We start from the raw sequence: 10726 nt of genomic DNA, 5'->3' as shown, positions 1-10726 counted from the left end.
CTATTTGAAAAGACAATTCATTTTTAAATTGGTTTGTCTATGAGTGAAACCATCTGTGTTCAATTAATTAAGGAAAAACAGTTGCTGGAAGAAAAAATAAAATATTTTGGTTTTCCACAGTAGACTTTGGTCTTGCTTTCAAAATTCAATGAAGATTTAAAAATCAAACAACTCTTCTAGAAAAACCAAACCAAACCACCAAAAACCACACCCAAACCCATGAACAAAGACAAAAAACCCCACAAACCTTGTTTATTTTAGATTGGCCTGCAATAAACTTTTGAGTCTTATTTTTCTACTCTGCTAATAAATAAAAAGTGATCAGTTGTTCACGAACCTTTCTGCAATTGTGATTTTTATCAGACAGCTGAGGTACTTGGAACTTATGACTTCTGAGTAAAAAACTGAAGTTTTCTTCAGCTTCCAGTTAGGCATTGCAGATGCTGGGTTAAGTTCTCATTCACAGCATTTCCTCTGATTTCAGCATTTTACTCCCTGGTGTGCAGGGCTCAGAGCAGTGTGATTACTCTCAAGGCTCACAGTCAGGGTGCTTGGGATGAACTGTGATGGGATCCCTTCTGCTTTGAGGTGAATTGCTCAAATCTTTAAAAATGATGGGAAAATAAAGATACTGGAAAGGGTTTGTACTCAAAATTAAAGTTTTACATAAATGGGTAAAAAAACTATAAACTGTTATAAATAGAGAAACTAAAATAGTGATGTGAGACAACAGCAAAGGAAAAAAAATGAAAATTCCCTTTCTCAAAAGGTTTCCATGCCTGTATGTTGTGGAAAACCCCTGCTTTGTCATTTTCCTTTTCTGTCCTGTTGAGTTTTGAAACTGGATTACTTCATCAGGCAATACCAAACAATCTGCATCTGTGGACATCCAATGGAAAGTAGTAAAAGGCTTTCAAGACAAAGCCAAATAAAATACAGGAATGTCAGGAACATTCAGTGGGGATGGAAGTCCAGAGCTCTGCATCTTTTGGTTGTTGGGTTTTTTTGTATGAAAACCCCACATGCAAGTGGCTTTCGAGCCAACTAAGTATTCATAGCAGGTGTTCAGAACGCAGACACTGGGTCATTTTCTCAGTAGTGCGATCAAAATGAAAGAAAACTCCAGCCCAGTGAGATCCTCACCTGCTATAAATTAACTTCAGTAATGTCAATTTTGATCCTGGGGCTGGAATTCATCTGACACAATGCCTTAATTTTCAGTGCAAGCTCTGTGATATGAGCAAGCTGTGCTCGCCTTTATTTGGAGAGCTTCATCCCTGCCTGAGAGAAGCCAGGGGAATTATGCCTACTTCCTTCCACTGAGTACAAAGGGAGAGGGGCTGACAATCTCAGATGTAGCCATTTACTTAGTCCTTGCAAACAGTGAGTGTTAGATGAGGTGCATTTGACCCTGGTTGTGGCTCTCCATAAAAATTGAGAAGAAACTCTCATTGGCCTGGGCATTTTTAAGAGCTCCATAAAGATGAGACGTCAGGATTATGGTCAGATATTCTGACTTTTTGTCACATGTGACCAGCCTCTTAGTCCACAAAAGAGCACACCAAAGTCAAAGTAATGTAGCTGCCCAACCTGAGGTGCTTTAAGAGGTCTGGATTGGAAAGGAAGACTCCCAGCCTGTGAAAACTTGATCCTGGGCCCTGCATCAAGGTGAGAATCAAGCCTGAAACATCAGGCATGCCAGAGGTTGTGGCAAGGAAGAAGCTGAACACAGAGCTCTGCAGGTAGGGTGGGCTGATCTATGGGCAAAGTCACAGGGATTCCTGTTCTGGACAGCTCCATGATGCAGAGGTTTAAATGGCTGCCTCTGTCATGGAAGTGTTGACATCAAGTGGTCTTTGCTGGTGGACATGTGGATGTTTAGAAAATACAAGCATCCATCTATAAGTAGAAATTTTAAGAACCTCCGTCTTTAATTTTTGCATTCCCCAAGTAACAGCCACCTCCTTTGCCAGTTCAGCCCTAAAGGAGTTGCAGCTTTCCAGAAATGTGCAAGGGCAGGAGAATTGGGCTCCAGAGAACATGTACATCCCACACCATGTGTCCATGGTCTCTGACTTTCAAGCCTCGCTGGTGTTGCCTTTGAAGTCAATGAGAATTTTGCTATTGACCTCATCTGGAATGAGATCAATGGGAACAAGCCCTTAGGTAAATACGCTCAGACACATTAATCAAAGGTGTGTTTGTTTCCTTAATGACTTTTTAGACCTGGCAGAAGGGAGGATTTCAGATTGTTTCAATAGAGTGAGGGCAGCTTTAAGAGTGCAGTTTCAAAAGCCAGATTTTAAGGTATTTTGCAATTGTCAAGTAGGTGGTATGTATGTCTTGAAGCATTTGGTTTCAATGTAAAGGTCACCCCAGAGACATGTGTAAATGTCTCCTGCATTTCTCTTTTTTGACTTTCTGGTCTCTGTGGTGCTCCAATTACCTTTCACAGCACTGTTGATGCAGACAAGCTGAACCAGCTTTGTTTTGGCTGGAGATATTAAACAGTCTTAGCTAATTTTCTGACAGATTTTCTTCCAACCTAATCTAAATTCTCTTTGTTTTTATATGCTACCAATCTATTCTGTGCATGACAGCATTTAGTTGTGCCAAATGTGTGAACCAGGAGTCAAAAATTTTTTGCTAGTATCTCATTAAGATGAAATTAGACATTTTCCCTTTTGAAAATTACCCTCTATTTTAATAACAGAAAATGAAATTGAGGAGCTTTAATAATGTGGGCGTTTTTTAAGAAGAGGGAATTTCTATGTGACTTTGAACAAGCATTAATCATAAGCACATATATTGTGATATGGATTTCATAACACAGGCACCCACCAACACACAAATACCTGTGTACACACACTCCAGAATTTTTATCCTTTTTACCTAACCTTCTCTCTAGAAAAATGTAATGACCTTGAGAGAGTAAGAAACAAAAATGAAACCATGCTGAAAAACTTTTATCTTTTTATTATTGGTGCCTTTACATTAATACTGCTGTTTTGTGCTGAGAAAACCAACCTGTTACACGTAAGGTAACTGTAATATACAACATAGAAATGCAGTCTAAGTTAATTACAACAAGGAGCTACAAAAAAAATTCGTAGGAAAGAAGTCACCTAACATTGCAACCGTGCTTGCAACAATCACTCCCTTACTGCAGGACTATGCACATTGTGAACCATGGTTATTTACATGTCCCTTACAACCGTTAACAACAGAAGGGCTAAAATCAGTCTAAAAAGTTCCAGAACGTCACTATATACTGTACAATCCTCAAAAATAATTTATTACACTGTTTCTAAAAAAAGGTACTAATTTTGCTTGGATGTCTTTCGTTTTCTGGTGTTCTCTGGAGTGCACAACATGTGCAAAATTTTACCTAACAGTCTAAAAACTCAAGAACTGAACCACGAGCCACAATCACAGAGACGAAGTGGTGGAGTCCAGAACTTCCCTCCCGTTGCACATGGTTGGCACGTACATACTGGCAGATGCTGGAAGAGAAAGAGAGGGCAAAATCAGCTGACTTCAGCACAGCAAAAAGGGGCAACACACAGGATTAGAATTTGTGCTGGTCTGGGCCATCTCACCCCATTTAACCAAGGTGTCTAATGAAAAGTCGCTTTGTGTCAGCAGCAGAGCTGATGGAGGTGCTGCTTGCACCTCTACATGGCAACTCAGACCTCAGGCTGAAGCATCCTCTGTAGAAATCTGATTTCACTTTGCTGCCCATTGGGACACAGAGTACAGAAGTGACTACACTTCTCCAAGAAGTGTTGGAATAAAATACATGATTTTTTATTTTTTCCCCGATGATTCTGTACCACTGGGTCTCACTTTGTAGCACTTTGCATGGTAGTGTGAATTAATACAGCTATAATGGTATCAAAATACCTCAGTAGAAAAAAGTGAACCTTTGGATTTTTTGTGTTTTATTGGCAAGAAATGCTAAGGTCTGATCCTTTGAGCTTTCACATAATTGGAGCGGACATTCATGAAGAAAATAGATGTAGTTTTAAATCCAGGATATCATCTACCATATTAGATTTCTGTGTCAATCGCCTTTTAATTAATAAGAAGAAGAATTCTAAGAACATACTAGGTGAAGTGAAGAAATGTTTTAATAACTGAATTTAAAAGCAAGATTATTTCTCACCTAATCCTGGAATAATTTCTGCCTATAATTCACTTCTAGGAGCTCTGGATCAGGATTCAGTAGGCATCCAGAGGTGAGGACCAGATTCTGATTAACTTGTATACATGGTATAGCATTTTACACATCAGTTTTTCATTGCTTTAGTGTTATTAGGTGGCAATTAAATCTGAGTATAACAATCTGTTTCCAAATGTATTTGTATTTTGAGCAGAGAATACATTACCCTATTCTGCTTAAGTCTTGTGGATTTTAATTTAAAAGCAAATTGTTTTGCCCATCTTTGTTAAAATTATCCATTGGGCATCAGGAACATGTTTTCAGATACCCTGTGACATCTCTGCTCAGGGCACCATAAAGCTGCTTTTTGAAAGATACATTAGGTTAATGGTAACAGTGACCCAGAGAAATGTGATGCCTTTGTCAAAGAAAACACATGGCAAGCCATGACTTAGTAAACTCAATCATCCAGTGTAAAAAGCAATTTATGCAGCTGACAAGGGCATGCTCAATCTTCCACATCTGCTGCTGGCTGCACTCTCAGTTGCACACTGGTTCTGTAAAAATGCCCAGTATAATTTTTAGGAAAATTTGTTCTTTCTTCAAATCAGCTGGTATTTTTCATTCTTTCATTGACTGAATAAATATTTCATGGAAAACCGAATTGCTTTAACAAAAGAAATTTAGAGGCATCTACTAATAACTAATTTAGGGGACTAACCTACTACTCAGAGGGCAGGACATCTTCCTGAAACAGGAGACCTAAGAACGAGCAGCTCTTCTGGATTAGGTCAGTGGAATTTGATCTTTCACCACATGGATGTGTGCTGTAAGTCACAAGGGTGGAGGAGCTGTTGTATGTAAAAGACCACAGGGCATCATGACTGTGATTTCTAAAAATGAATTTGTATTCTGTATTCTGGTTTTATACTCTGTTTCTAACTGTGTATAATGTGGCAGCACAATGAGCTAAACTTTTTTTTTAATTGTTATTTTTATTTTCTACTTTTTGTTAGAAAATAGAAAAAATCAGTTCTGCTCAGGAAACCTGATTCAAATCCCTGTTCTACTGCAGTTTGGCTACAGGCAAAAGCATTTTGTTTCCATGAACATCAGTCACTTAACCAGAAATTTTTTAGCTTCAGGCTTTTTCTTTTGAAGTCCAACACACTGACAAGCATGAATAGCTCAAATACTATGGTAACTGGGTCAGGAGGATATCAAAATTGGACAGAAATATATGGTAGGCGAGAAATGAGTGCCCTTGCCTTTTAAGTTTCCAGGCTTCCTGCACAGCATGAAGCTCTCTTGCAGTGCTGGGACGCAGTTATTAACTCTGCTGGGTGGAGTAAAGTGCTCACACCGAGCATCCAGCTCTCCTGAGACAGAACAAAAGACCTTGCTTTTCATTACAGACCTCAGCAGTGTTAATCACTGGCCCTGCAGGGCTCTGAGCTCCACTCCGTGTCTGATAGCAGCCACCAAGGGCTTTCCTGGAATACTGCTGCATATGCAAGAGACACTTCACCTTCATTCTGTGTTGAGACCAAGGACAAAAGTGTGACATCAGCCGAAGTTGATTTGGCTCAAGTTCATGCTTTTGATCTCTCTTTTCCTGGCTGTCCCTCATTTTGCTTAGATAATCCAAGGAGAAGAACCAGAGGTACAATGCAAGAGCCCAGCACTGCCATGGTGACCTTGCAGCTTTGCCTACACAGCCAGGAACAGGCAGATCAGAATTTGCTGCCTGTGTGCCACTTGGAGCCATAGAGCCAGAGAATCTCTTGTCTTGGAGGGACCCACAAGGGTCATTGAGTCCAATTCCCTTCTGTGCACAGGGCAACCTCAGGAACCACACCATGTGCCTGAGTGTGGGAACTCAGCACATCACTCCGGATGTCCAGAGTTGCCAAGAGAACCCTTGGGGGTCTTGGAAATCCTGGAATGTTGCCAAGAGTGTTTGGTGGCTTGATTTTGATCCATCCACAGAAGTGACAGCAGTTTGAGGACATGAGAATCACTTTAGAGTGAAGGGTGTAAAAGGGACACATTTATAGGGTGAAATATAAACTTTAAGGTTTTTAGTACAGGGGGTTATGGAGACAAGATGGAGGGATCAGGGCGTGTCTCGTCCTTCTTCTTTCTTCTTCTTGTCTTCCATCTTCTGTGGTGATGTTGGCACTTGGGGATTGGTTTATGGTGAAGGTGCACTTGCTAACATGGGTGAAGAGTATTGGAAAATAAAGGTAAATATCATGTACGTAGATTTTAGTATAAAAAGACATGACCGCCCCGTGGGTGGTCAGAGTGCCCTTGGCTGCCTTGCAGGTCAGACCTCTGTTGGGCAGACAGAAAATTTTGTAGATAAGAAACAATAAACAATCTGAAGATCGAAAAGCTGAAGAGTCCAGACTCGTCCTTTGAAACGCGTGCCACCCAAGAACCGCCCTACCCGTGTCGGGGCAGAGACAGACAGCCGGACCCGACACCTGAGAGCCTTGTCTCTACTCATGCTCACAGCTGGACAACTGTGAGTTAATCTCTGTTATAGCAGGGCTATTTTGGAGCCAGGCCCAGGAAAATAAATTCAGAGGCAATAAAATTGCCAGTCTGGCTATAAACAGTAGGTTCAATTCCCTTTGTGACCCCTGTGCAGGCCACCTGGAGGAGCTCAGCTCTGTAGGCAGCTCTCCATGTGGATGTAACTTGGATGAATGACATCTGCATGTAAAAGCTTAGTCTGAATCATGAAGGTGCTTATGAATTCAGGAAGGTGAGTTCTCCATGAAGTTTTATGGGTGTTGAAGCCCATAAAAGAGGAAAACAGGGGAACATCCCAATGGGGGAGGCACTGCTGGGGCAGCAGAACTTATGCAGCACATAATGGGAATTTTCAGAACCAAAACAATGTGTACAAATATATACATTTCAAAACATGTCATATACCCAAGCACACTCTTACCCTGCCTCTGTTTGGCTTAAATCTGTACCCTTTTTCTAGTTCAGACTTTGTCTATCAAAATGATCAAAGCTCAACACTAACACTTAGACTACCCAAAAGCATCATGAGTGCCACCTTTTCTCAGAGTGACCAGATTTCAGGAAGCTGTGCTAAAAACTGTCTGTGTGTCACTTGCTGTTCAAGAGCCACTGTGCTCATGGCATTCGTGATCAATGGAGTGAAGAGGTGGTGGCAGCCCTGAGATGCAATGGAGGTGGCAATCTGTGGAGAAAGGAAAAGCACTGACCTCTAGAGCTCTGATAATGTTTAAGGGATGGCTTTTCAAAATTACTAGAATGCCCTAGAGCTAATTCTGATGAGTTTTATATTAAGAAGTTTCTGAATGATGAAAATGCCATCGAGACCAAAATAAAAACAAGCTGACTGCCCCAGGAGTAATGAGAGGAATGTTTTAGAAAAAGATTAGAACCAATTTGGATAGAAACCTTTTTGGAGTTTTATAAAGGACTACATAGTTAATAAAAATGATGGAAATTTATTTTAAATAATTTTAAATTAATGGAAGGGAGTAAGGGAAGGTTTTTCATCTTGAAAATATTGTCACTGTGATAGACAGTGTTATTTTCCCAAATAATTGTCCTAAATGGAAACTGTGGGGCTGTTTCCCTTGTATGCGATGAACCTTTTAGCCCTACTTCCATGTCTTCCCATGATCTAAAAAGCCCAACAAGGTGAGCAGCCCTGATTCAATTAGATGGAAGCAGTAAATGTAAATAACTGCAGCAACCTTTCCAGACAATGAAGTTGTAAGAGATTGTAACTCTGGATTTTTATGCTTTTCTTAATATTCTCAAGCTGTTCACAAGCCTGATAGTGCAGGTTTTAATGTGAAGAAGAGAACTGAGGATGTCTCTCAGTTGCCTGCATGCTTACACACATGTTATTCAGCCATTAAAATAAAAGTATTAAATTCCAAAATGAAATCCAGAATCCAGTAGAAAGTATTTATGAATCAAAATTATTTCTGACTAAGCTCATTCCATAGCATGAGAGTGTTAAAAAACTTGGAAAGACCACTTACACAAAATTGATAAGGAATGAAAAGAATCTCATGGGACTTACCATTTCAGCAAGGGACCACACTCCTAAGAGTTTTTGGGAAATGATTGGTCTTTTGGGAGTCTTCAGCACTTCAGGCACTTGGTGCCATCTCATTAAATTTTCCAAAATAGCAAGGAGTGTTTGCTCTCTGGTGTCAGGACCGGATGCAGTCCTGGCTGATGGCACTGGGGACCTATAGAGCCAGATGGCTGATGTCTTGTTAGGGGACCCTGGGAATTCCTGCAGTGTGTTTTGGGATGGGAGAGCCAGGAATGGCTGGGATCCCTTCACTTACTAATCCTGCTAATGTGATACACAGCAGGGTGCCAAGTTGCTTCCATGCTCTGTTTGAAATCTGAAGTGCCAAATCTTTTGAGACAATTTTGAAATTTAAGTGACACTCAAAAACCTCAGGCTATTGTTATTGTGAACTTGCTGGAAAAGCCTTGCTCTGTGCCCCCCCTTTCCTCTATTTCTTATTCCCCTCCTCTTTATAGTTGTAGTGTGCTTTTCAATTGGATTTCCAGGGTGGACATGCTGTCCAGAGAGCTCTGTGGATGGGGTGCTGTGTGCTCCTATCTTTGATGAGTTAGTTAGTTAAGCTAGACAAAGAAAAAAATCCCAAACAAATATACAGGAGACCTTTTTTTTTCTTCTTTGTAATCCATAAAACTCTCTGAGCAACTCACCCAAAAAAGCAGTGACAGCCTCAAAACAAAATCACAGCTGTGAACCTGCTTGTGATGAAGAGAGTGAAGATGAAGGGAAGAAGGGAATCAGAGCAAATGAGTTGTCCTTGCAACAGAACACTGATTGCTTCTCCAGGCTGTGGCACTGACAAAGGCCATTGATCACGCTCTGCATACAGATGCAGTTTATGGCATCTCTTGGATGCAATTTCTGCAGACTTGGAGCCTTTCCTTATAATGCAGGTGATGAGCCATTGAGAGCACGCTGTGCTGTGGCCCAGATCCTGTCAGTGTGCTGCTCTGACAGGAATTCTCCAAGGCAATCTGCTCCTGTCACACTGCCAGAGCCACACTGGGACACGGGGTCTGCTCGGTGCGTGCATCAGGCTGGAGCCAGTGCCTGCAAAAACTTCCTGCTGGCTTCAGTGAGCTCCAGAGCAGGCTCTGAGCTGACCCCCATGCCAGGGGGATGAGTTTTCCTCTCCAGACACAAAGGAAATGATGCTTTCACAAGGTTACATTGTCGCCGCATTTCTCTTCACAGAGAAAAGCAAGGCACAATTCTTCCCAAGAATATTTCTGGGTTTCACATTCTCTGAACCTCAGAGAAAGAAAAACAATTCTTACCTCATTTGCTGTGCCTGTGTTTGTGCCAAAGTAGAATGCAATATGGAGATTGTTTACCCAGAGTGATGGTGTTCTTTCCTTGGCCCATCAGGGCCAAGTGTGTGTGTGTGTGTTGGTACTGTTGGGTGACAGTCATGAGATTCAGTGCAGGTGTGTGCAGAGTTGAGTGCTTGGCAGATTCAGTTTAGATGTAATGTAGTATAGTGTAATATAATATAGAATAATATAGTATAATAAATTAATTAATTAGCTTTCTGATAAGATGGAGTCCTCCTCATCATTCTCTCCCCTTTGTCAGGGCTTTCCCTGCAAATACTACAATATTACATAGTTGAGCCCCCCTTGTCTTTACCCAAACCCAGCACACCCCCACAGAAAGGTGGCAGATTTGTTACTTACACTGGGAGTAAGTGGTCCCGGTCCCACTGACACTGAACCTGTTGAGGTGGAGTCTGTGAGTGACCACGTTCTTCTGGGGCTGGAAAAGGATGATGTGCACTTTGGGTGCAAACAGGCAGCCCAGCACAACAAAGCCACTGAGACTCACAGAGATGCACATGGTGGTGGTTTGCACCTAGGAGAGTGGGCACAAAGCACTGGGTTTCAGTATGGAGAGCTCTGAAATGCCAAATATCAGAAACATTGCTACATAACAGCATGAACCACAGTTCTGGGGGTTTGCATTGGTGCAGGCTGGTGTGAGCCTCTGTTGCATCCTTATCATGCACAATCCCACTCTCATGGGAATGAGATGCTGATGCTGGTGGTGCCCTGTGTCTCTGCATGCCAAGGATTTAAGGTCATCGATTGTGTTCTCCCTTGTTTTAATACAGAAAGGATAGATCTGCTCTCTTTTTCTCCTACCCCTGATCTCTAACTTGATGAGAGAACCCTCTGTAGTGCTTGCCATGCAATATCTGAGCAATGTTGGCTGCAGTGGGAACCAGCTCACACAGAGTGTACATCGTGTGGGTTTACATTAGTTGTCTCATGCAAAGCATCCATCTGAAAACTAGTTTAGTCTCTAGCTCCAGTCCTAATCAGAGAACTTGAGTAAGCCCTTGCAGAAATATAGGTGTGATTTGGAGTAAACATAATGTCTGGTGACTGTTTTCAGACTGGGTCTGAAAGGTGTCCTGATTTTGAGACATCACTTTTTGGGCTCAGAAATGAATTGTTTGTAAA

General features: G+C 41.5%; 1 protein-coding gene across 4 annotated transcripts in view; it reads right to left on the bottom strand.

The window, feature by feature from the left end:
• Nucleotides 1–2956: 2956 nt before the first annotated feature.
• GRM3 (glutamate metabotropic receptor 3) overlaps nt 2957–10726 on the bottom strand; it is a 104518-nt gene continuing 96748 nt past the window's right edge. For all 4 annotated transcript variants that reach the window (XM_054631389.2, XM_077179198.1, XM_077179197.1 and 1 more), the window contains 2 exons: nt 9941–10115; nt 2957–3503 (listed from right to left, as the gene is read on the bottom strand). In XM_054631389.2, coding sequence (XP_054487364.2) covers nt 3430–3503; nt 9941–10115 — 249 coding nt within the window. In that variant the 3' untranslated portion in view covers nt 2957–3429. The remainder of the gene's footprint in view (nt 3504–9940; nt 10116–10726) is intronic.

Source organism: Agelaius phoeniceus, chromosome 5, assembly GCF_051311805.1.
Source record: "Agelaius phoeniceus isolate bAgePho1 chromosome 5, bAgePho1.hap1, whole genome shotgun sequence".
Taxonomy (NCBI): domain Eukaryota; kingdom Metazoa; phylum Chordata; class Aves; order Passeriformes; family Icteridae; genus Agelaius; species Agelaius phoeniceus.
The sequence above is the reverse complement of the archived record's forward strand: the minus strand, read 5'-3'. Positions and strand labels throughout refer to the sequence as shown.